Below are 26,469 nucleotides of genomic sequence, written 5' to 3' on the forward strand. Positions count from 1 at the left end.
AAAAAAAAGAGTTGGACCAGGCCAGGCGCAATGGCTCATGCCTATAATAATCCCAGCACTTTGGGAGGCTGAGGTGAGAGGATTGCCTGAGCCCACAGGTTCAAGACCAGCCTAGGCACTTGGCGAGATCTCATCTCTACAATAAATCAAAAATTAAAATTTTAATTTTAATTAAATTTTAATGCTGGACATGGTGGCGCATGCCTATAGTTCCAGCTACTTGGAAGGCTGAGGGGCAAGGATCACCTGAGCCCAGCAGGTTGAGGCTGTGGTGGCGGTGAGTGTGCCACTGTACTCTAGCCTGGGCAACAGAGTGAGATTCCAACTAAAAAAAAAAAAAGAGTTGGACCCATGGCTGGGCATGGTGGCTCATTCCTGTAATCCCAGTGCTTTGTGAGGCTGAGGCAAGAGGACTGCCTGAGCCCAGGGGTTCGAGACCAGCCTAGCCAACTTGGAGAGACTTCGTCTCTACAAAAAAAAAAAAAGCTGGGCTGTGGTTCCAGCTACTTGGAAGGTTGAGGCGGAAGGATCACCTGAGCCCTGCAGGTCGAGGCTGCGGTGACCATCATCTGCATCAGATACCTCACAAAATTTTTAAAAGCATCCTAAGTTGAGACAGTTAAGATTAACATGCTGTTTTTTCTTAATGTCCTGCCAATCAGGCTTGATTCCTTTAGCTTAGGCCACATTACTCTAAGTACGGGTGATGAGTAGGTATTTATTACTTAGAGCATAAGCTATTGCCACATTTTCTTATTTTTATTGAGTCAGGGTCTTACTCTGTCACACAGGCTGGATGGAGTGCAGTGGCATGATCATGGCTCACCACAACCTCAACCTCCTGGGCTCAGGTGATCCTCCTCTCTCAGCCTCCTGTCCCGCGTAGCTAGGACTACAACCAGGGTCTCACTATGTTGCCCAGGGTGGGCTTGAATTCCTGGTCTCAAGCAGTCCTACTGCCTTGGCCTCCCAAAGCGTCAGGATTAGGTGTAAGCCAATGCACCCGGCCACTTTCAGTTCTAAAGAATATGCATTTAAACTGGAAAAAGAAGCTCAGCATGGAGAAATAAACAAAGTTACCGAGTTTTTGGTGTGTTTCCTGAATGATCGAGTCTGTGCCCTTAACAACCAGATTCGTCAGCGTGGTTTGAATTTTCTTCTTAGGAGCAACAGCTGCTGCACTGGAATGACAAGAGTCAAGTCCCAAAAGTAAAATCACTGAACTCCAAAGCTCTGATGAAGTCAGGAAGGCACAGAAATATTCATTTATAACAAACCATCCAAGTTTCTCCAAACACCTTCCACGTAGGCTTTCTTAATGCCATGGCCTGACAGCATGACTGGTTTATGCACTGTCATAGATGAAAAACAAGAGGCAACCTACGGATATGCTTGGTCTCATTCTGGAAGGACAATTTGGCAAAAGAATTTTAACAATGTCAATACTTTAATATAGCAGCCTGGGAATTTATCTTAAAATAATTAAGGACTATGCAAAAAGTGAGGATATTAACTACAGCTTTGTTTATGTCATAAGTTGCAAACACCATGAATGCTCATTTATAGGAAATTGCTGTCTTGTTTTGTTTTTCAGTCAAGGTTTCGCTCTGTCACTCAGGCTATAGTGCAGTGGCACAATCTTGGCTCACCACAGGCTAAAACTCCTGGGCTCAGATGATCCTCCTGCCTCAGTCTCCTGAAAAGCTGGAAATATAGGCACACACCACCACGACCAACTAATTTTTAAATTCTTTTTTGTAGAGACAAGCTCTCACTATGTTGCCAAGGACGGTCTTGAACTCCTGGGCTCAAGCAATCCTCCTACCTTGACCTCTCAAAATGCTGAGATTACAGATGTGAACTACTATGCCCGAACTGGGGAATTGTTAAATAAATTACTGAAGAGTGTATAAAAGAATGCTATGTAGCCATTAAACATAATGCCATAAGTGAATACTTACAAGAAAAACATGCTGAAAAAAGGGAGGATACAAAGTATAGGTACAGTATGATCTCATGTTATAGTACTAAAAATTTATACATATAAAAAACACAACACCTAGAAGTATATATACCAGGGAACTAGCAGTTTTTTTTACGTGGTAGGGTTATAAATGGTCTTTATTTTCTCACTTTGGTTGAACTATATTATACATTCTCTTTAAAAAATGTACATGTATTGCTTTAAGCAGTTTGGAAAAGTTCAGAAATCATTTAATCTTAAAAACAGGCTGGGCACAGGGGCTCACTCCTATAATCCCAGCACTTTGGCAGGATTGCTTGAGCCTAGGAGTTTGAGATTAGCTTGGGCAACATAGTGAGATCCTGTCTTTACAAAACTTCAAAAGATTAGCCAGGCATGGTGGCGCAAGCCTGTACTCCCAGGAAGCTAAGGTGGAAGGTGCCTGAGCCAGGAGGGCTCACTCCGCCAGGGTGACAGAGCGAGACTCCAACTCAAAAAAAAGAAGTCTCAGAAATGTTCCTGATGTTACAAAATGAACAGGATGTGTGAGTCCTCTTGCCCCATTACTGCTGGATTGGTAACAAACTTGGCATTTTGTCCTTGGACCAACTGTAGCTCCCTCATGCCAAGGCCATCAATCACCTACATCAGGGACTCTGTGAGGAGGCTGAGATTCCCAAGAGGGACCACCAACATCTCCATCCTCTCCCTCCTGGGTGAGGCTTCTCTGCACATTCACTCACGAAAGGACGTTTGGACTCCAAGAGGCCTGCAATCTCAATCAGATACTCACGAGAGACATGAGTTAAAGGACGCTAATGGTCTGATTAACACACTATTAACAGCCGTACCATCTGCCCTGACAAAGTGGCACTCTTTGTATTAGAAGTCAAAGAGGAAGCGTGGGCTCTGGGTTAAAGCCCATTATAACATGACTCACTCTTCTCTCCCCCTTCTGGATGTCTCCACTCTCCTTGGGAATAAAAGCTGTCCTTATCTACCTTGTTATAGGCAGTGAGTTAGGAAAGATAAAACCTATGCTAGTTTTCTGTAACAGTTACCAGGTTTAGTCTTATAAGACAGGCAAAATCCTTGTCCCCAAAGAAGCCCCGAGAAGGTCTTACATTGAGGCCGCGAATGAGGCAGAAGAAACTCCTCCATAGTAGAAACCATCATGGCACAGACGTTCTTTGAGGCTGGCGCCCCTGCGGGCAAACTTCTTTGGAATCCGTCCTCCGGAGAAGGTGGACTGCAAGTCGGCCCGCTTGGCACTGAGCTTCTTGTACTGGGCCTGGACATGGTACTGACAATACTCGCAGTCGTGCTGCAGATAAGAAGAGAAGCTGCATCAGCAACAGGCTACGGGCCAAGAGCGATGACAGCCTGATACAGTCCCTCCTCCCAGCTTCCAGAACACCATTCTGCCTGCAGAGTCCTCCCTGCTGACCTCTAAGCCTGACCCCAAGAAGAAGAGCCATGCACTTCCTGAGGGGAAGATGTTCTCCCCTTTAATTACTCGGAAAGGACTAGTCTGGCGAAAGAAAAAGTGATAGAATATATCCCCTTAGCTGGGCGCAGTGGCTCACACCTGTAATCACGGCACTTTGGGAGGGAGACCAGCCTGAGCAACATGGCGAGTCCTTGTCTCTAAAATAAATCAAAAAATTAGCTGGGCATGGTGGCACATGCCTGTGGTTCCACCTACTTAGAAGGCTGAGGTGGAAGGATCACTTGAGCCCAGCAGGTTGAGGCCGTGGTGGCCGTGAGCGTGCCATTGCTCTCTAGCCTGGGTGACAGAGACTCCAACTCAAAAAAAAAAAAAAAAAAAAAGAATGCATCCCCTTTACCCTCCTTCTACAAAGGAAAAGGAAATAAAATCAGCATCTAGAAAAGACCTTGAAAATGTGTTAAATGAAAGATGTCAGACACAAAAGGTCACACAATGGATTGTTCCATTGAAAGGATATATTCAGAATCAGTGGATCCAGAGGGAAGAAAGCAAATTAGAAGTCCCTAGAGCCTGGGTGTGGTGGCTCACACCTATAATCTCTGCACTTTGGGAGGCAGAGGCAAGAGGACTGCCTGAGCCCAGGCAACTTGGCAAGACCTGGTTTCTACAATAAGTAAATAAATTAGCTGGGTGTGGTGGCACACGCTTGTGACTCCAGCTACTTGGAAGGCTGAGGCAGAAGGATCACTTGATCCCAGTAGGTCAAGGCTGCAGGGGCCATGAGTGGGCCACTGCACTACAGTCTGGGTGACAGAGTGAGATGCCTCAAAAAAAAAAAAAAAATTCCCCAGGGTATGGAGCTAGTGGAGGATGGGAACGATTACTTCATGAGTATGGGGAGTTTTCAGAGTGATGAAAAGTTTCAAGCCGGGCTTGGTGGCTCAGCCTGTAATCCTGCGCCTTTGGGAGGCTGAGGTGAGTGGATTGCCTGAGCCTGAGGGTTCGAGACTCGCCTGGGCAGCGAGACCTCATCTCTACAATAAATCAAAAAATCAGCCAGGCGTGGTAGCGCATGCCTGTAATTCCGGCTACTCAGAAGGCTGAGGTGGAAGGATTGCCGGAGCCCAGCAGGTCAAGGCTGTGGTGGCTGGGAGCGGCCACTGCACTCCAGTCTGGGTGACAGAGTGAGACTCCAACTCAAAAAAAAAAAAAGTTTCAAAACAAGAGAGCTGGTGGTTATACAACTAAATATCACTGAATTATATGCTTTAAAAATGGTTAATTGACCATATGTGATTTTTTTTTTTTTTGAGTAGGGATCTCACTCTGGCACCCAGGCTGGAGTACAGTAGCATGCTCACAGCCACCGCAGTCTTGACTTGCTGGGATCAGGTGATCTTTTTGCCTCAGCCTTCCAAGCAGCTGGAACCACAGACGAGTGTCACCACATCCAGCTAATTTTTATTAATTTTTATTGATTTATTGCAGAGACAAAGTCTTGCCAAGTTGCCCAGGCTGATCTTGAATCCCTGAACTCAGGTAATCCTCTCACCTCCACCTCCTGAAGTGCTGGGATTACAGGAGTGAGCCATCATACCCGGCAAATGTATGTGAATTTTACCTCAGTAAAAACTAATTTAAAAATGAAACAAAATCTGTGTCTGGTGAGGTTTCCCGAGCTATTTCTCAGGTTGATCTTTGGACAAATGTTATTCTTTCAGTGAAAGACACAGATGAAGCAGTATTGTTCCGCTGGGTGAGCCCTTAGTTATGGCGACAATGGGATGTTAGTGATTTAGCTCTTGTCGGAGGTCTGTGCAGTATGCCACGCTGAGATCTCCTTTTCTAACTGTCTCCTACCTTTTCCCCTGCCCACTAGTTCATCTGCTAGAAAAGAATGAAGCCGGGCACAGTGGCTCACACCTGTAACCCCAGCACGTTGGGAGGTGGAGGTGAGAGGGCTGCCTGAGCCCGGGGTTCGAGACCAGCCTGGGCAACTTGGCGAGCTCTCATCTCCACAAGAAAGCAAAAAACTAGCTGGGCGTGGTGGTGGGCCAGCTACTTGGAAGGCTAAGGCAGGAGGAGTGCCTGAGCCCAGCAGGTTGAGGCTGCGGTGGCCGTGAGGGTGCCACTGCACTCCAGCCTGGGCGACAGTGAAGACTACAACTCAAAAAGAAAATCTCCTTGCCCTTTCCCTGGCCTTAGTGTATTAAACTGGCAATTATTAACCACACATTTCATTTCCTCATTTTGACTCTTTCTGGTAAGTAGGAAACTGAGCTCCAAATGGGTCACTGCAGCTAAAGCAACCACAGCTGACTCCTAATAGTTCTTTTCTCTAGCGGAAACCATCCTAACAAGACTGAAACTAACCAAGTTCACAGTCTGTGTACAAGGCTCTCCACTCTTCTTCTTTGCTTTGCAGGTTCCGAGGTCGAGAGCTTCACCCATAATTAAGACCTTTTGAGGATGATCAATCGATAAGCACACCTGTGAAAAAGAGCGGGGAAGGAGTTAAAGGCAGACAACGTTATGGCCTTTTATTAGCAGAATCAGAAAAGAATGGTCAGAGTAGGCTGGGTGCAGCGGCTCATGCCTGTAATCCCAGCACTTTGGGAGGCCAAGGCAAAAGGACTGCCCGAGTCCAGGGGTTCAACATCAGCCTGGCAACTTGGCGAGACCATGTCTCTACAATCAATCAAACAAGAGCTGGGCATGATGGCTCACACCTATGATTCTAGCTACTTGGAAAGCCAAGGTGGAAGGATCACCTGAGCCCATCAGGTCGAGGCTGTGGTGGCCATGAGCGTGCTACTGCACTCCAGCCTGGGTGACAGAGTGAGATTCCTTCAAAAAAGAAAATAATAATTTGACTACAACAGAGCAAAGCTTCTTGCTAGGTCAGAGTAGAGAACTTGACCGTTGCAATTCATAGGGTGTCTAGCTATGCAATTTACTTGAGAAGCCAAAAATCCACACTGATTTTAAATTGCAGCTATAGCTATAATGAATGAAGTAAAATTCCCTCAACTGTAAAACACTGCCTTCCTGACTCCATCGTGTAAACCTACGTAAAGGATCTAAGGAAACCCGAGTATAATAGTCCAAAACACTCCAGGAACCGTGGAAATAACTTGAAAAGACAGAATAAAAGTGGTTGCTACAAAACACTTTAGGTAGAGATTCAGAACACTGATTGGGTGATGAATGAGCAAATGCAAAGCCAAATGAACAGAGACAAAATAATATAAAAGCGTGACGCATTTTCTGGAGGTAGACTAATGCAAATATTTCTGGTAAAACTCAGCTAATTCATAAAGACACTATCAAGCAGTCAATCAATCAAATCACAAAAACAGCCTCTTACCTCCTCTGAACCATCCTTGGGCTTCATGGGATTAGCATTGAGCAACCCGATGACAGTACCTTGTTCCGTCTTCCAGAGTTCTTTGTGAACTTCTCCAAACAAGAATAAGGACACGCACTGTGTCAGGTCACGAAGATCATTCAGTTTCCAGATGCTGAATGTTTTTCCCTGGAACAAACATTTATTCTTATTTTTAATAATCTTTTGACTCATGGGTTATACTGGCTCCATGTATGGCTCAAGTGTTTAATTGTGAAAAAAAAAAAAAAAACCCACACTAAACATACCATCAGAATGACTGATAATTGAGTCTGGGCACAGTGGCTCATGCCTGTAATCCTAGCACTTTGTCTGAACTCAGTGATATGACTGTCCTTCTGTGAAACTATGCAATACCTTTCTTGGAAGAGTTCAGAGACTATCTCACATCTACTAATCTGATGTCATTAGAACCACGTGTGAAGCAATTAAGAACTTAATCAAATGAAAACCAGACTTGACCACGTTCACTTTGACATAATAAGGCTAGAGTAGGACCCACTCAACTAAATTCAACCCTGGTGCCAGATCTCATGAACAATCTAATGTTGGCTAAGATCTAAACGTGAGAAATCCCAGTATTTCAGAGCGAGGAGAGATTTTCAATATAATGAAAGCCAGTCCCCTCATTCTATAGATAAGGAAAAGGCCCTTAGAGAAAGATTAAGGGTCAGCCAAAGCCACATAACAGTTAAAGGGAGAACAAAGGTTTTCTGATTTACCAGGCCACAAAATAACTTTCCCACTACACCCTAGACAACTGCAATTTTGAAACTTGTTAGATCATTGGTAATAGCCATCAAATGAAATATACCATGCCACACTGGCACAGGCCAGCAATTTCACCACTTCTGTGATTGATGTCTGACATCCATAGGGATCTCCAAAGGTTCTGTGAACTCAGATGCTCTGGTTACAGGCTGCCTTCCTCCACAGGAGGGATTACAGTGACAGCCACATGTCACCAAGAAGAATGACAAGTGAGACGCAATAAGAATGATTTAGACAATGAAAAGCCCAAGAAGCCAGGTGTGGTGGCTCAAGCCTGTAATCCTAGCACTTTGGGAGGCCGAGAAGGTTGCCTGAGTCCAGGGGTACGAGAACAGCCCGGGCAACTTGGCAAGAACTCGTCTCTACAATAACTAAAAATAAAAAATTAGCCGGATGTGATGGCGTGCGCCAGTAGTTTCGGCTACTTGGAAGGCTGAGGTGGAAGGATCACCTAAGCCCAGCAGGTCGAGGCTGCAGTGGCCGTGAGTGTGCCACTGCACTCCAGTCGGGTAACAGAGTGAGACTCCAACTGAAAAAAAAAAAAAAAAAAAGAAAAAAGAAAAGCCCAAGAAACCTGTATAACCTGGTCTTCTTTAAGTGTGGCGTCCTTTGCAAATATCCCTTCAATGCCAACCCAGTGACGGAGTGGCAGCTCTGAAACTTACTAGTAGTTATAACAAAATGAAATACCAACAGGCTCTGAGTCACAAGTTAAGGACACTGTGTCCCCACCATTTGTTTGCCATAAAGCAGCTATGAAACTAATTAAATGGCTTACATTGTTGGCACTTTGTGGAGTAACTTTCTTCAAAATAACCCCAAATGTCACCCAGTCTATTTCTTCCAGCTTCTCACTTGCCATCTTTCCCTTGATCTGAGACAGTCTGATCAGTTTTCGACCCGTCATTTTCTTGTTCATTTCTGTAGAGGATACTCGAGGCCGCCTATGTTTTAAAAAAACTGGCAATTAGTAGATTAATATTCTTTTTTTTTTTTTGAATCAGAGTCTCACTCTGTTGCCCAGACTGGAGTGCAGTGGCACGCTTATGGCCACTGCAGTCTTGACCTGCTGGGCTCAGGCGATCCCTCTGCCTCAGTCTTCCAAGTAGTTGGAACTACATACACGTGCCACCACGCCCAGCTAATTTTTTTGTTTTTGTTGTAGAGAAGAGGTCTCATCAAGTTGCCCAGGCTGGCCTTGAACCCATAGCAAGAGCTTCAGGCAATCCTCTCATCTCGGCCTCCCAAAATGCTGGGATTATAGGTGCGAGCCACTGCACCCAGTCAGATTAATATTCTAATGAGAAATTATGCTGGGCATGGTGGCTCACACCTGTAATCCCAGCACTTTGGGAGGCTGATATGGGAGGATCATTTGAGCCCAGGAGTTCAAGACCAGCCTAGGCAACACAGCAAGACCTCATCTCTACCAAAAAACAAAAAAATTAGCTAGTGTGGTTGTGTGCCCTGAAGTCCCAGCTACTTGGGAGGTTGAGGTGGAAGGATTGCCTGAGCCCGGAAGGTTGAGGCTCCGGTGAGCTGTGATCATGCCACTGCATTCCAGCCTGGGTGATAAAGTGAAACCCTGATTCAAAACAAACAAACAAAAAACAATAAAAAGAAAAAAAGAAAGAAAGAATCTGGCACTTTGCCAGGTGGTAAGGAGCGGTGTCATGGGAAGCAATATCTTTTGTACCTGTTCTCAGGAGGCTTAGTAATGCAGTATGGCCAAGGTGCATGTAAGTTTGCTTTTCCTTGGACAAAGATACGAGATTTATATAGAACAAGAAAGATCACAAATTATTTAAGCTCTTATAAGTTATAATATTCTTTTGAAAATAATTTTTGGCCAGGTGCAGTGGCTCATGCCCATAATCCCAGCATTTTGGGAGGCCAAGGTGAGAGGATTGTCTGAGCCCACGGGTTTGAGACCAGCCTGGGCAACATGGCAAGACCTCATCTACACAGTAAATCAAAAAATTAGTCAGACGTAGTGGCATGTGCCTGTAGCTCCAGTTACTTGGAAGGCTGAGGCGGAAAGATCACCTGAGCCTAGCAGGTCAAGGCTGTGGTGGCCATGAGCGTGCTGGACAACAGAGTGAGACTCGGACGACAGCCTGGACGACAGAGTGAGACTCCAACTCAAAAAAAATGAAAAGAATTTTTGACTTTATTGTGAAACGATGAATTAATAAGACTTATTATTATTATTTTTGAGTCAGGGTCTCACTGTCACCCAGGTTGGTATGCAGTGGCACAATCACAGCTCACCATAGCCTTGACCTCCTGGTTTCAGGCAATCTTCCTGCCTCAGCCTCCTGAGTAGCTGGAACTATGGGCATGCACCACCATGCCCAGCCACTTTTTTGTTTTTGTAAAGACAAGATCTTGTTATGTTGCCTAGGTTGGTCTTGAACTCCTGATCTCAAGCAATGCTCCTGCCTCGACAGTCCAAAGAGCTGGGTATGCCCAGTCAAGGCATTTAAATTTCATCAATTCTGCAAGAATTTTACATTGGGGGTCTATAAGGCTCTACTATTTCTAATTGGATTTTTTAGGTTGACATAGTCATATAACAATAAAGGCTTCTGAATCTAGCTTCAATTAATATATTCTTGTTTCTAATGACTAGCCAAAATTTTTTGCAAAAAAAAATTTTCAAATATTGTTTCATGCCCATCACCAACAATGTTTATTATGTGTAGTGAGTTTCAACTGAACCATAGCTGGAGCAGGCAGTATCATCTCTGGAGGGGCATGTTACCCTGAGAAGAACCCTGCAGACCCCCTCAAAGAAAACCACAGTTTTCACTGCTTTTTTCCATCCCTTGGACTGTCTCAGATGCAGTTAAACACATTTGGAGAATGCTAACTCTTTACTATGCACTTCTGTTGTAGGCTGGACATGATTACTGGTCTGTCCTGGTCTTAAACAGAATAATGGAGATATAATGAAGTAGTGATATAGAATACAAACAATTTATAAGTCCAGAACTTGCCCGGGTACAATAGCTTACACCTGTAATCCCAGTACTTTGGGAGCTAAGGCAGAGGGATCGCTTGAGGCCAGGAGTTAAAGACCAGCCTGACCAACATAGAGAGACCTCACTTGTACAAACAATATGAAATAAAAATTAGCTGGGCATGGTGATATGCATCTGTAGTCCCAACTCCTCAGGAGGCTAAAACAGGAGGATCACTTGAGCCTAGGAGCTCAAGGTTACAATGAGGTATGATTGTGCTACTGCATTCCAGCGTGGGTGACAGAGTGAGACTTTGTCTCCAAAAAAATAAATGAGTAAATAAATAAATAAATAGAAGTCTAGAACCTGAATATGGCTTTTAACTGAATTGTGCCTGGAATTTATTCCTATTTTAACTGAATATCTTAAATTTCTCCCAATAATAGATACAGAGAATACAAGTTTGCCTTAAAAAGGTTATGAGAAAGAAAAACAGCACAGCTATTTTTCTTGACATCAATTATACCATACTATAACTATCCTGGTTAAACTGTGTATCCTTATGTATTTAAAAAATAGACAACGTTGGTTAGGTGTAGCAGCTCATGCCTATAATCCTAGCACTTTGGGCAGCTGAGGTAATTGGATTGCTTGAGCCCAGGAGTTCAAGACTACTCTAAACAGCATAGCAAGAGCTTGTCTCTACAAAAATGAAACAATTAGCTGGGCATGGTGGCATGACCTCATAGTTGCGGAAAGATTGCCTGAGCCCAGGTCAAGGTTGTGGTGAGCCATGATCATGCCACTGCACTCCAGCCTGGGTGACAGAGTGAGACCCCCAAGACAAAAAAAAAAAAGGTCTAAATCATACTTCAGCAGTAAAGATGGAGAAAAAGTTTTTTCAAGTCTATATCACTGTTTTCATCTGTCAATGTCTGATTAAATACATACATGTATTTCTTTATATTCTTTGTTCATTATACAAATAAGAAAAAGTCTTTCTTAAACATTTTATATGGAAGTATACCGCTCTCACTGCTGTTTTATTCAGTTCAAGAGCTGTTAGTGTTTTATGGAGCTTGATGACCTATACCCTACTTCTAAAAGACCTGTCTTTTGAGAGGAGGAAGAGCCATCTAGTGGCGTATGCGAACAGAGGTTCAGTTACTGACCTGAGCCGCAGACCGGAGAAGGTTTCCATGCAGACGGGCTGAGCCCTTTCCCCAGAACTCCCCGGGGTCGCCGAGCTCTGATCTCTAGTCATGCCACTGGGTTTGTTCTGAAGAATAGTCCGAAGTGGTTGGGAGGGTGTACTTGTCATCCTTGAAGATGAGATTTTGGGCTCTAGAAAATCAACGTAAGAATTAAGCGAAAAGAAGCCCCCACCAATAGCCACAAAATCTGTTTTTATAGAATTGCTCCTTTCTAAGCAACATATGCAATAATCAGATCTAGAGAAAACAAAAGAAGCTCCACAAGACCATTTCTGTCCTACCCTAAAAATCTAGGCAGTATGGTTCAACAGAACTTTCTTTGATGACAGGAATGTTTTATGCTGCTGCTGTCCAATATGGTAGTAGCTACCAGCCACATGTGGTTACTGACCACTTAAATGTAACCAGGGCTTTTAAGAGAATGCATTTCTAGCCGGGCTCGGTGGCTCACCCTGTAATCCTGCACTTTTGGGAGGCTGAGGTGAGTGGATTGCCTGAGCTCACGGGTTCGAGACCCGCCTGGGTAGGCGAGACCTCATCTCTACAATAAATCAAAAAATTAGCAGGGCATGGTAGCACGCGCCTATAATTCTAGCTACTCGGAAGGCTGAGGCGGAAGGATCACCAGAGCCCAGCAGGTCGAGGCTGTGGTGGCCAGGAGCGGCCACTGCACTCCAGTCTGGGCGACAGAGTGAGACTCCAACTCTTCAAAAAAAAAAAAAAATTTCTAACTAAATTTAATCTAATTTAAATGTAAATAGTCACATGTGGCTAGTGGCTATTGTATTAAACAATGCAGTTTTAAAAACAGTTACTCCATGCAATGACACGTACTGAAAATTCACCAAGTACAAAGCACTGGGGGAGGTTCTATGAGAGTGAAAGTCCCCCTTCAGGAATGAATAATGAATGATCTGTTTACAGAACAAATTCTACTTTAAGAAAGTCAAGGCCGGGCACGGAGGTTCATGCCAGTAATTCTAGCACTTTGGGCGGCAGAGGAGAGAGGATTGCCTGAGTCCAGGGGTTCGAGACCAGCCTGGGCAACTTGTTGAGACCTCATCTCTACAATAAATCAAAAAATTAGCTGAGTGTGGTGACACGCGCCTATAGTTCCAGCTACTTAGAAGGCTGGGGTTGAAGGAATGCCTGAAACCAGCAGATCGAGGTTGCAGTGGCCATGAGCATACCATTGCACTCTAGCCTAGATGACAGAGTGAGACTTTGACTCAAAAAAAAAAAAAAAAAAAAAATCCAAAACTAGCTCCTTTTTCTTTCTTGTTTCATTTCATTTCAATCCATTCTATTTATGGTTGGGGGAGAGTTAGGTGTCTGAGTATTTGATAACGCTCGCTAAGGTCAGAAAGCTTGAGGATTTTGACTCTCACATAAGATTGTACTGTTTATGCTCAAAGGAACTTTGGATCATTGCTCCCAAGCCAGGGCCCAGCGCTACCCAGTTCTACCTTTAGAACCTAGAGAATATGCCCATGACCCACAACCTCCAAGCCAGACTTTGGACATTGCCTAACAGCTTAGTAATGCCAAAGGTCCTAAGGAGACAGATGCTATTCCCAAACGGACACAATGAATATATAATGTGTCGTCAAATTAACATGAACACTCAAGGCCACAGCTTTTCTCTACTACTAGGGCATAGGTCAAAGCTATCCAAAAGAGCCTTTATGGAGACATGCTGCCAGTAAAATGCTACTTCACCTGGGCGATGTTATTTCTGGACCATTTTGGCTTAGGTCTCCCATAGAATAATCACCTCGGTGATTATTACTAAGGCAATACAACAAAGCCAATACATAGGACTTATAAATCTTTTTCATTTGTCGTGTGTATATATGTGTGTGCTGAAACTAGATTTTCTTTGAGTACTATTCTATACTCCTGGCAAAGATGCCTTTTCTAGAGAATGCACCCTTTGGTTTAATACAATCTGACTTGAAATAAACCTGACCACTTTATAAGGAAATATGCCTTCACCTCACAAGCCTGAAGATTAAATCTCCAGATTTCCAGCATGAGAACACAATCCAGTGGTAATACTACAGTCCAAGTAAATCTATAAGACTATAGAGGTCACCAGGAGCAAGTGGCTCATGCCTGTAATCCCAGCACTTTGGGAGGCAGAGTCGAGAGGATTGCCTGAGTTCATAGGTTCAAGACCAGCCTGGGCAACATGGCATCTCTACAAGAAATAAAAAAATTAGCTGTGTGTGGTGGTGCATGCCTATAGTTCCAACTACTTGGAAGGCTAAGGCAGAAGGATTGCCTAAGCCCAGGAGGTTGAGCCTGTGGTGGCCAAGAGCACGCTACTGCACTCCACGATGCGTGACAGAGTGAGACTCTGACTCAATAAAAAAAACAAGACTATAGAGGTCAAAAAATTCAACCTGTTAAGTATTTAGTACTCCATGCCTAAGGATTTCCTAAGCACTTTGAGATGTAGACAAAGAACATACAAATGTCATAGGGACATCATTCTTTTTTGTTTTTAGGGATCCCATTCTTAAGCATTTATTTTCCTCAACAGGGAGAAAAGACAGGCAGATTAAAGACACACACGCAACGCATGCACATGCACACAACACTGCCAAAATGTTTTTTAAACAGAGCCAGAGCAGTGAGAACCAATGCAGTCCTGAGTATCTCACCTGCAGGGGAAGGCTTTGGTGTCCGAGCTATCCGCTTGGTTCTTGGGGGTGCAGGGGCATCAAGCTCTGCAGAAAACTGTGGCGACTCCTGAATTCTCTGAACTCTCTTCTCCTTAAAGGGGGGCCGTGGAGACTTACCTACTTGATAAAAAAAAAAATCAGCAAAGCCAATTAATTTAGAGAGGGACTCAAAGTCTGTTTTTCCAGGAGCTGGATGCAGAAGTAATGTTACAGTCTCTTAACAACAGAAAAGTACACTACTGTCAGAATGAGAGTCTCATTACCAGGAGATTTATGTGAAAGCGTTGGACTTGCAGACTGTTTAATTGTTGCTGCTTTTAGTTGTTCTTGTAAGGACTTCATTTGCTCTTGCAATTTCCTTAATTCATCTAGGAAGCAAAAATATATTGATTTAAGAACCAAGCAGGAGAAAATATTATACATGATAAAAATGCTGGCATTAATTTTTTTGTCCACTCTTCTCCCCCAAACCCTGAGACCCACCATATAATCACATACCTAAAGCTCACAATTAACTTTTATATTTCTAAAAGGTCCTTTAGAGAAATAAATGTTTTATTTCTAGTAATCAAGCCCCTAACATCCAAGCTAGTGATAAATTTGCACTACTGACAGTTATTATAGATACATATTCACAGTTAACACTTAAGTTTTTAGGAATCCAAAAATAATTTTTTTTTTTTTTGAGTTGGAATCTCACTCCATCACCCAGGCTGGAGTACAGTGGCACACTCACCACCACCCAGCACCGACCTGCTGTGCTCCAGTGATCCTTCCTCCTCAGCCTTCCAAGTAGCCAGAACTACAGGCATATGCTACCACACTCAGCTTATTTTTTACCTATTGTAGAGACGAGATCTCACCAAGTTGCCAGGGCTGGTCTCGAATCTGCAGGCCCAGACAATCCACTTGCCTCGGCCTCCCAAAGTGCTGGGATTACAAGGCTGAGCCACTGAGTCCAGGCAAATAATGGTATTTATTTCATAAATTGAATATTGTAATTAATATAATCAATGCTGGCCCAGTATTAAAAATGAATTTTATCATAATTGAAAACTTATAAGAGAAGGCCAGGCGTGGTTTTCACACCTGTAATCCCAGCAATTTGGGAGACTGAGGTGGGAAAATTGCTTGAGCCCAAGAGTTTCAGACCAGCCTAGGCATCATAGTGAGAACCAGTTTCTACACCAAATAAAAAAAATTAGCTGGGCATGGTGGTATGTGCCTGTAGTCTCAGCTGCTTGAAAGGCTGAGGTGGAAGGGTCACCTGAGCCCAGGAGGTCAAGGCTGTGTGATGAGTCATGATCATGCCACTGTACTCCAGCCTGGTTGATAGAGTGAGCCCCCAATTCAAAAACGAAAATAAAACATATAAGAAGGTCAGGCATGGTGGCTCATGCCTGTAATCCTAGGACTTTGGGAGGCTGAAGTGGGAGGATCGCTTGAGGTCAGGTGTTCAAGACCAGCCTGGGCAACACAGCAAGATCCTGGCTCTACAAAAAAATTTTAAAAATTAAAAAATAAATAAAATGTGTAAGAGAAGATGCCAGGCCAGGCTTGGTAGCTCAGCCTGTAATCCCGCACTTTGGGAGGCTGAGGTGAGTGGATTGCCTGAGCCCACAGGTTCAAGACCCGCCTGGGCAATTTGGTAAGACCAAATCTCTACAATAAAAAAAAAAATTAGCCGGGTGTGGTAGCGTGTGCCTGTAGTTCCAGCTTCTTGGAAGGCCGAGGCGGAAGGATCGCCGGAGCCCAGCAGATCGAGGCTGCGGTGGCCAGGAGTGGCCACTGCACTCCAGTCTGGGCGACAGAGTGAGACTCCAACTCAAAAAAAAAAAAAGAGAAGATGCCAGGAATAAGAAAAGGACATGCCTCAAAGTTACTTCTCTGGAATCATCTCCTGCTCAAATGGAATATGCAGTAGCTTTGTTGCCTTGCATCCAGCTCCACGTACACATTAAATCCCAAAGTATGGCCAGGTGCAGTGGTTCATGCCTATAATCCCAGCACTTTGGGAGGCCAAGGTGAGAGGACTGCCTGAGCCACGGGTTCAAGACCAGCCTGGGTAACTTGGCGAGATCTCATCTCTACAATTAAAAAAAAAATTTACCCAGACGTGGTGGCACGTGCCTGTAGTTCCAGTTACTTGGAAGGCTGAAGCAGAAGGATCACCTGAGCCCAGCAGGTTGAGGCTGCAGTGGCCACAAGCATGCCACTGCACTCTAGCCTGGGTGACAGAGTGAGACTCCAACTCAAAAAAAAAAATTAAATCCCAAAGTATGGCGGGGCACATAATATCAAGAAGGCATCTGATCTCAAACCAGGCAAAGTGGGGACCAAAGTGAGGCCCAAACTTTACTTGTACGATGTCCATTTGTATACCGAATCCTGAACTGTACCCCACATCTTTAAAAACAAAATTGAATTAAAATTTTAAAAAATAAATACAAATAACTTTTGCATAATAAATAAATCCCAAAGTACTGATATTCTGTAGGAAGCATGAAAAGTGCTGGAGCCATTCTGAGGGGTTCAATTACAGCTAGCTGACACCAACATAAAGAGGTCCATGACAGGCTCGGTGCGGTGGCTCACACCTGTAATTCCAGCACTTTGGCAGGCGGCCGCGAGAGGACTGCCCGAGCTCAGTCATTCAAGACCAGCCTGAGCATCATAGTGAGACCTCGTCTCTACAATACATCAAAAAAATCAGTTGGGTATGGTGGTACATGCCTGTGGTTCCAGCTACCTAGAAGGCTGAGATGGAAGGATTGCCTGAGCCCAGCGGGTCGAGGCAGCGATGGCCGTGAGCCTGCCGCTGCACTCCAGGGCAACAGAGTGAGACTCAGACTCAAAAAAAAAAAAAACAACAACAAAAATAAAGAAAGAGGCCCATGACTTGAGCTAAATCCTGAACTTAAAAGTTTCTACCAACTCATACAATTTTCTTCTTACATTTACCGCTACCCCTGATTTGGCAGCTATTTTGATGAGAACTGTCAGATCGGTGGTCTTTATCTAACTTATCACAATGAAATGAGAGAAGGGGCAAGTAGTTTTAGCACCTTGCAACTCTTGATTCGTTTTCTCTTGACTGGGGGCAGGAGCAGAGAAGACCCTATTTTTAGCTGGTTGCAATGTAGGAACTTCTTCATCGGTTAAGTCCTCTGTATCACCAAAGAGAGTGGCCAAGTTTTCCTTCTGGGCTTCCATCTTTCCCACTTCATCATCGGCCTCTTCTGTGTAAGATTCACCATCACCATCAGCATCAAAGAGTTCATCAAATGAGTCCGGCTCTCCCTCTTCCTGGGACAAGAAGTCACTTTCTTCTGAATTACAGCCGAAGGCTGACTGGTTCTCCTCCAGCAATGCGGTCAGCAGAGACAGATCATCTTCCTCCCCTAGGGAAAAGAGAAATGACAGAAGTTAAGCCAATGACAAGCACAGCTATTCCAAACATTTCACATTAACAAGAGAAGTTAAATGACTCCACAGAGGCACCATTTTGCCTGGTCTATTTGCTATTCTACTTGCATCTTTCCTGTCCCCAGGTGCTTCTTAAAGAGCCCTGGGCTAAGGAAGAAGAGGCTAATGATTGCTTAGTGACTAGAGTGAACAAGTACCAGGACAAGTTTTTTTTTTTTTTTTTTGAGTTGAAGTCTCACTCTGTCACCCAGGCTGGAGTGCAGTGGCATGCTCACGGCCACCCCAGCCTCGACCTGCTGGGCTCAGGCAATCCTTCATCCTCAGCCTTCCAACTAGCTGGAACCACAGGCACACACCACCACCCCCAGCTAATTTTTGAAAATTTATTGTGGAGACAAGGTCTCACTGTGTTACTCAGGCTGATCTCGAACCAGTGGGCTCAGGCATTCCTCCCAAAGTGCTGGGATTATAAGCATGAGCCACCGCACCCGGCAGGTTATATCTTTTTACCTGTGCTACTTCAAGTAATGAGCTAACTTCCCAGACAACACCTTCCATGAAATTCAGCCAATGAGGGAATAATGGAAAAAACATCAGAGATTTAGACCTTCCTTAGATATATAATTCCCTTGCTTTTTAACTATTTGAGAAATGTTTTCAAAAATAAAGAAAGGTACAAAGAATCGTAAGAAGTATCAATATCCCATCACCCAGAATTAGCCATCATAACATTTTGTCAAGTTTGCTTCTTGACTTGAATGTTAAGTAACACCCTAAGGATAAAGTATTCCATGTCAGATCTTTTTTTTTTTTGAGTTGGAGTCTCACTCTGTCACCCAGGCTGGAGGGCAGTGGCACGCTCACAGCCACTGCAGCCACGACCTGCTGGGCTTAGTCAATCCTTCTGCCTCAGTCTTCCAAGTAGCTGGAACTACAGGCATGTGCCAACATGCCCAGCTAATTTTTCTTGATTTATTGTAGAGATGAGGTCTCACCAAGTTGCCCAGGCTAGTCTTGAACCTGTGGCTCAGGCAATCCTCTCACCTTGGCCACCCAAAGTGCTGGGATTACAGGCATGAGCCACCGTGCCTGGCCACCATGCCAGATCTTATCCCAACCTCTGACCACTGCTTCTACTCCCTGCTGCAATCACCTTCACGATTTAGGGGGATCATTCTAGCCCATTTTTTATGCTTTCACATAAATGTATAGGTAGTCACATATATTTTACTTGATATTTTAAATATTTACATAGCCGGGCGGGGTGGCTCACACCTATAATCCCAGCACTTTGGGAGGCCAAGGTGAGAGAACTGTCTGAGCCCATGGGTTTGAGATCAGCCTAGGCAACTTGGCGAGACCTCATCTCTACAATAAATCAAAAAATTAGCTGGGCAAGGTGTTGCACACCTATAGTTCCAGCTACTTGGAAGGCTGAGGTAGAAGGATAGCCTGAGCCTAGCAGGTCAAGGCTGTGGAGGCCAGGAACATGCCACTGCCCTCCAGCCTGGGTGACATAGTGAAACATCAACTCAAAAAAAAAAAAAAAAATTTACATAAAGATTCCACACTGTATTACTCTGCATCCTTTGTTTACTCACTCAACACTGATTATAAGATTAAGCCAAATTGAAACATACAGTTCTAATGAATTTCTTTCAATTGCTTTACATATCTTATAGTAAGAATATATCATATATTACTCATCCATTTTCCAGTAAAGGACATAGGAGCTATTTCCAATTTTTTCCTACTGCTAAATATGTTATAATCATATCTCAGACTGCTGGGTATGCATACTTTCCAATTTACCAGAGGCTGCCAAATTGTTCCCAAAGTGGCTGTCCTCTCACCAGCACTGTACACGAAGACTATTTCTCTCCACTAGCTCTCCAATAACTGATGTGTCACTTAAAATTTTTTGCTAATTTGTACTGAACGTCAAAAATATTTTGACAGATTTCTTCTTAAGACTCGGCTTTCCAAGTTTCCCCCGGCTGGGTTGCTTTGTGTACACTGTACATAGCCTGCCTGGTGAACCAACATCACACAGAGAATTGCCACCAGGAATGCAGGCAGAGACAGAACAGGGGAGTGAGCGCACACTTCTTGTCGTGCGGGCTTCAACCTGGCTGTCTTGGGATCGAAGCTGTATTTCTGTAGCTTTCAGCACGAAGGAAAAGAGTCACAGGAAGCTGAGTCGGTCTCAACCTCAGGGAGACCGCGACTTGCTTAGGAAGGCAGCTGAAGTCACAGACAGAAAGGTACAACATTAAAATACTACGTGGTGTTTGTTGTTGTGTTTAAGAAAAACAAGTGGTAAAAGCCAAGTTATATTTCATATTCAAGAAGTTCTCACATTGAGTTCCACGGCAGTCACACACTTTGTCCATGTCAACATGTGTTTCACGATATGATTTGTCACAGGAGGGACTGGGGTGATAGTTTTAAATGTCCTTTTTCCTCTTAGTGCAGCTAGATCTAAGTAAAGTGTCTTGAAGCTTACCAGAAACTCAGCATGCTTTTAACACACACACAGGACCAGTGTTGGGGAAACAGACACATGAATGGTAAGAAAAGTAACCCATGAGGAAAGTGTCCAGTGGTGGTGTGGTGGATGGCTGGTTGAGCAGCAGCTGTCCATTAGATGGCGGCCAACTACTGTGTAACTATGTACATGTTTGTTGGGATGGCTGTCCTGTATTTCTATATTGGAATAAAAATTTCTATAAATTATCGCAACTGAAAGTAAATATTCTAAATTAAGTTCCACTTCCTAAATTGTGTGGCTTCCATCTTGGAAAGTCTAGAAGACTGTTTAAGACGGGAGCCAGAGGCTGTGGGAGGGAAACATGCTCTGTAGGTGTTTTTTGGCCTCTAACCATCAGTGTAGGGTTTTTTCTTTCCTTGATGGCAGTACAAAGACTTCAGTTTCATAACATACACTCTTGACACTTTCTTCAGAGATACTTTGTATTCAAGATTCTCTCATGAGGTCTTTGGGTGAGAGCTGGGAGGCCACAGTGCTCAGGTCCTGGCTCTTCAGTGAACTTAAGTGTGTGACCTTGGGCGAGTCACTTAACCTCTCTGTGCTTCAGTCTCCCCGTCTTGCAAAACGGGAACAATATCTACCTCACAGGGTTGTTGTGGGGATTAATTAGAGATAATGTCTATAAAGCATTTAAGGTTCTTAAAGAAGGTGCTATAGAAATACAAAATAATATCTATTAAAGTTGGTTTATTTGTGAAAAAAAATTTCTTGCTAGCTGGACATGGTGGTGCGTGCCAGTAGTTCCGGCTCCTTAGAAGGCTGAGGCAGAAAGATCGTCTGAGCCCAGCAGGTCAAGGCTGCGGTGGCCATGAGCATACCACTGCACTCCAGCATGGGCAACACAGTGAGACTCCAACTCAAAAAAAAAAGAATTTGTTTTTGCTAGTCTGATAGATGATGCTTTGATTGGTACTTCCTGAATTACTGGTGAGGCTAAGAATTGTTTATTTCTCGTCCAATCAGATTTCTTCTTTCTTGATTTGTCTATTTATTTTCTTTCCTCATTTTTTTTTCCTATTTGGTCATTATTCCTTGTTAAAGTCAGAGGCATTTAAAGCAAAAACGGTAAGGATATCCGGCCCACTCTCCTCATTTGAGACACAGGGGCTAGGCCGGACTCATGGCTCAGCCTGTAATCCCAGCACTTTGGGAGGCCGAGGTGAGTGGATTGCCTGAGCCGGCGGGTTCGAGATCAGCCCGGGAAACTTGGCGAGATCTCATCACTACAATAAATCAAAAATTAGCTGGGTGTGGTAGTACGCGCCTGTGTTTCCAGCTACTTGGAAGGCTGAGCCGGAAGGATCGCCAGAGTCCAGCAGGTTGACAGTGGGGTGGCTGTGAGTATGCCACTGCCCTCCAGCCTAGGTCACGGAGTAAGACACCAACTCAAAAAAAAAAAAGATACACAGGGGCTATATTACAAAGAGTAAGGACTGGTTCAGGATCACTTGGGGAAACAGGTCAGTAGAAGCCGAGGTTGGTGAGGCGGCCCTAGATCAGCAACCCAATGTCCTTCCACTACACGGTGTCCCTCCCCAACCCTGGGACCCTCCCCAGAAGGAAAGGGACCAACAGGCAAACACAGACCGAGAATCTGATGACAAAGCCCAACACTGGGAGTCAGATGTTATATAATGGTTAGCACAGTCAACAAAGACTTCGAGACTGCAGGGCACAGCAAGGGAGAGGAGACGATGGCAGCCTCCACGTTCTGTCTGGGTGAGACTCCCACCCACATGGCACAGGGAAGCAGGGGCCTCCCCCATAGCGTTCCCAGCTGCCAAAGATGGCACACCTTGCACAGCCTCTCATAGCCTTGCATAGCCTCGGTGCACACCACAGGGAGCCACAGGAGGAAAACACTGCCTTGTGGCCCATACCCTTCACCTTGGGCCTACCTTCTTTCACGAGTTCCACAGGGCTAATCCCATGATGTCTCACACCCCTGTTTACTTTGGTCACCGCCAAAACCCATCAAAACCCATGTCTTCTCCGTACGACGCTGACTCAGTCTTCCTGCCTCCCATTCCCAAACCCCTGAGATCTGCTCTGTGGAAACCAGAATCTAAGGCCAACAAGTTTCCCTGATCCTGAGTGGCTCTTACGACTGCAATCTGGCTACCCTGCAACCTTCTTGAGTGGGAGAGGGTTAACTGTTCACACCTCGCACTGAATGTCTAGAACAGTGTTTGGCACGTACTATGTGTCAATCAACCTCAGGGTCCCAGTGTCTTCCTTGCTTACCAGTCTCTTTGGAAGCATTCACGTTCTTCCAGACCACAGCGCCTCACACCACCACATTTTGTCACCCCGCCCGGTTACTGTCCTCTGCTGACCTCCCCTACACAAGCCTCCTGGTCCTCCCCTCCATCTCTGCCGCTGCCACCTTCTCAGGCACAACAGCAGCAGGATGACCCAGTCAATATCTTGGTCTCTTGACCTCCTCACCTTCAGCGATTTGTCCCTTCCCCGCATCTTATCTACAGTCATTCCTTGTCACAGGGAAGGCACAAGTGACCTCTGAGCATCCCGTGACCCCTACTCTATCCTTCCGGCCCCTCACTCCAGTGTTCCCACCCAGCTCTCTTCAATTTCAAACTGTCCAGTCCATCGACTTTCCTACCCCATGTTTACTGTCCCTTGTGCCCTGTGGATCTGCGGCCATCATGATCACTGCCTTCTAGAGACCCTGAGCTCCTCTGCTGCTCTCCGATGCTTTCATGTTCCTTGACAATAACCTTAACCCTGATTAAATCCAACATACTGCCACCTCCATGCCTGCACCCCAGTTGGTGAATGCTCTTGGAGAAAGACATACCACCAGCTGGGCGTGGTGGTCCATGCTTGTAAGATCAGCACTTTGGGAGGCAGAGATAAGATGACTGCCTCAGCCCCTGGGTTTGAGACCAGCGTAGGCAACATGATGAGAGCGTGTCTCTACAATAAATCAAAAAATTAGATGGGCATGGTGGCGCACACCTGTAGTTCCAGGTACATGGAAGGCTGAAGCAGAAGAATCACCTGAGCCCAGCAAGTCGAGGCTGCAGTGGTCATGAGCGTCAGTGTACTCCAGCCTGGGTGACAGAGCGAGACTCATACCACCATGCTGACTGGTCTAACTTTATATTTATGCATGTGAATAACAACAGGCATTCAGCACTGCTTACAAATCCCCACACTTCCCCAACACAATGCTCTCGCATTCTCTGGCTGCATCACAAGGTCCCTCCCCAAACCTATGCCCTCTCTTCCCTCTTTGCTCTCAGCCGGTGGCTTTTGTCTTATATTTCCAACTCTGAGCATTTCTTTTTTTTTTTTTGAGTTGGAGTCTCACTCTGTTGCCCAGGCTGGAGTACAGTGGCACGCTCACAGCCACCGCAGCCTTGACTTGCTGGGCTCAGGCTATCTTTCTGCCTCAGCTTTCCAAGTAGCCAGAACTGCAGGGGTGCACCATCATACCTAGCTAATTTTTTGACTTACTGTAGAGACGAGGTCTCACCAAGTTGCCCAGACCAGTCTCAAAGTGCTGGGATTGCAGGCGTGGGCCACTGTGCTTGGCTCAAATTGGATTTTTTAAAAATTCAAATTTATTACACATTACCCTTTAAAAAAAAGAAACTCAGATGTTGAAATTCATTACATTGTCATATGCGATAGTCCCCCCCTTATCCATGGGGATATATTTCAAGGCCCTTAGTAGATGCCTGAAACCACGGATAGTACCAAACTCCATATAGATGGATTTTCCTGTACCCTTGATTAAGTTTAATTTACAAATTAAGCATAGTAAGTGATTAACAACAGCAATAATAAAGTAGAACCATTATAACACTATATTGTAATCAAATATAATATATTTAAAAATGTAAACGTGGTCTTTCTCTCAAAATATCTCTTGTTCTGTACTCTGAACTGTAATTGACTGCAGAAACTAAGCCAGGGAAAGCAAACTTCTGATAAAGGGGGCCTACTTATGTGAAACTCACAGCCCTGTGGTATAATGATAGATTCCTTTTTCCTAAAATCACCAAATTGCCCACAGGGCATTTTATGTAATACAAAGCATAACTTTTCACTGTGAGATGGACATGAAAATAAGAGATGGATGAATATGTGTTCTCTAAGAAATCATGGTGTCTAGGAAGAAAATCTCATTTGCTTGGCATGGCTTCACCATTTGGCCGGTATAGAGGAAATCAGAAAGTTTACTAGTACTAGGAATACACTGTAGAGCAATGTTCCTGCTTATATTTTAGTAGAGAGAGCAAGGTAATAACTAAAAAATCCCAGATAGTTTGTGAGATGGGAGGCACCAGAATGACTCTGTATGCTGATAGGAACTTAAAAAGAGAGGGAGAGATTGGTGATGCAGAAGACTGGTGGTAATTGTAGAATAAAGTCTCTGAGAAACTGGGGAATGGGATCCAGTGAATTAATAGAGGGATTGGCTAGTAATAGGACTAGATATTTTGTCTATTGTCCTAGAAGGGAAACCCAAGAATTGATGTTTAGAAATGTTCAGGCTGGGTTCGGTGGCTCAGCCTGTAATCCCAGCACTTGGGAGGCTGAGGCAAGTGGATAGCCTGAGCCCATGGGCTTAAGACTAGCCCAGGCAACTTTGTGAGACCTTGTCTGTACAATAAAATAAAAAGTTAGTTGGGTGTGATAGCACGCGCCTGTAGTTCTGGCTACTTGGAAGACTGAAGCGGAAGGATAGCCTGAACCCAGCAGGTCAAGGTTGCGGTGGCCGTGAGCATGCCACTGCACTCCAGCTTAGGCATCAGAGTGAGACTCCAACTCAAAAAAGAAAAAAAGAAAGTTCAGAGTTGGAAATATAAGACAAAGCCACCGGCTGAGAGCAAAGAGGGAGGAGAGGGCATAGGTTTAGGGAGGGACCTTGTGATACAGCCAGAGAATGCAAGAGCAGTGTGTTGGGGAAGTGTGGGGATTTGTAAGCAGTGCCTATTGTTATTCACATGCATAAATATAAAGTTAGACCAGTCAGCATGGTGGTATGAGTCTCACTCTGTTGCCCAGGCTGGAGTACACTGGCACGCTCACGACCACTGCAGCCTCGACTTGCTGGGTTCAGTGAGACACCGACTCAAAAAAAAAAAAAAAAAAAAAAAAAAAAAAATCCAGTTTGAGACCATGAGCTCAATTATACAACCAGAACTCTTTGCAATCAGCACAATCATTTTAGGTGACTGCTAATTAGTACAGCATCGCTGTACTAGGTAAATATTGGGTACGCACTCTTGTAAAACAAACCAAGACAAACAAAATTAGAAAGGACAGTAAGCACTTAAGTTGCAGCTAGACTAAAACCACTTCAACAGATTTTAATATCTAACGTGAACTCTGAAGTCAGACTGCCTGGGTTCAAATCCCTGCTCTGCCAGCTTGACCAGCATCCTTGTTTTCCCATCTGTAAAATAAGGTTGTCATGAGAATTGAGTCAGCTAACACATGTAAGGGTCCTAGAGCAGTGCTTGGCACACTGTAAGCACTGGCTCGCTGTTACTATTCTGGAAGACAATCACGTGCCAGGAGGCGAAAGCGCGCCTGAGTAAAAAAGCAGGAATCAGTGGCTGGAGCAACATCCCTTTTGAACCACTGAGACAATACCCGAGATTGGGGAAGCATTTTCACTATGTTGCAAGTAGAACAAACAAGTTCATACACAAAAGGGTGACTTTCTGGAAACAGAGAAATGGAGAAAACCGCTAGTCTTACCATCCATGCTGTCAAGAGGACCGCTGTGACGAAACTTCGGCGGCGGTGCAGGAGCTCAGGAAACGAGTACTGTGGACTCCTGGCTGTGTGAAATCAATGGTAGAAAAGTCACCCTCAGCTCTCTTTCTTTCACATTGAATATTCAACAAACCTTGACCCCACCAACCTTATGGGCTCCAACCTCAGATTCATTCAGCATCGGCCATTTCTTACCCCCTCTGTCACCGCCAACACCACCCCCCTCCTAGGATATAAGCAGTCCTCTCTACTTGACTTCAGACTATGGTTTTGGAAACTCAGTG

The 26,469-nt window shown here is 44.6% G+C and overlaps 1 protein-coding gene across 2 annotated transcripts in view; it reads right to left on the reverse strand.

Moving 5' to 3' along the window:
• The window catches only part of MCM10 (minichromosome maintenance 10 replication initiation factor), a 41,428-nt gene extending 15,175 nt beyond the window's left edge, over positions 1–26,253 (reverse strand). Inside the window, exons 1-10 of one of the 2 annotated variants that reach the window (XM_008069076.2) lie at positions 26,168–26,253; positions 17,520–17,855; positions 14,718–14,822; positions 14,434–14,571; positions 11,726–11,897; positions 8,369–8,534; positions 6,781–6,948; positions 5,787–5,903; positions 3,088–3,287; positions 1,081–1,181 (exon numbers count right to left, since the gene is read on the reverse strand). In XM_008069076.2, the coding sequence (XP_008067267.1) occupies positions 1,081–1,181; positions 3,088–3,287; positions 5,787–5,903; positions 6,781–6,948; positions 8,369–8,534; positions 11,726–11,897; positions 14,434–14,571; positions 14,718–14,822; positions 17,520–17,855; positions 26,168–26,174 (1,510 nt within the window). In that variant the 5' untranslated portion in view covers positions 26,175–26,253. Of the gene's footprint in view, positions 1–1,080; positions 1,182–3,087; positions 3,288–5,786; positions 5,904–6,780; positions 6,949–8,368; positions 8,535–11,725; positions 11,898–14,433; positions 14,575–14,717; positions 14,823–17,519; positions 17,856–26,167 lie in introns of both variants that reach the window. The other variant, XM_008069075.2, reaches the window with a different exon arrangement.
• Between the last annotated feature and the right edge of the window lie 216 nt (positions 26,254–26,469).

The sequence above is a fragment of the Carlito syrichta genome, unplaced genomic scaffold (genome assembly GCF_000164805.1).
Source record: "Carlito syrichta isolate Samal-C Ts95f unplaced genomic scaffold, Tarsius_syrichta-2.0.1 Scaffold311803, whole genome shotgun sequence".
Classification (NCBI taxonomy): domain Eukaryota; kingdom Metazoa; phylum Chordata; class Mammalia; order Primates; family Tarsiidae; genus Carlito; species Carlito syrichta.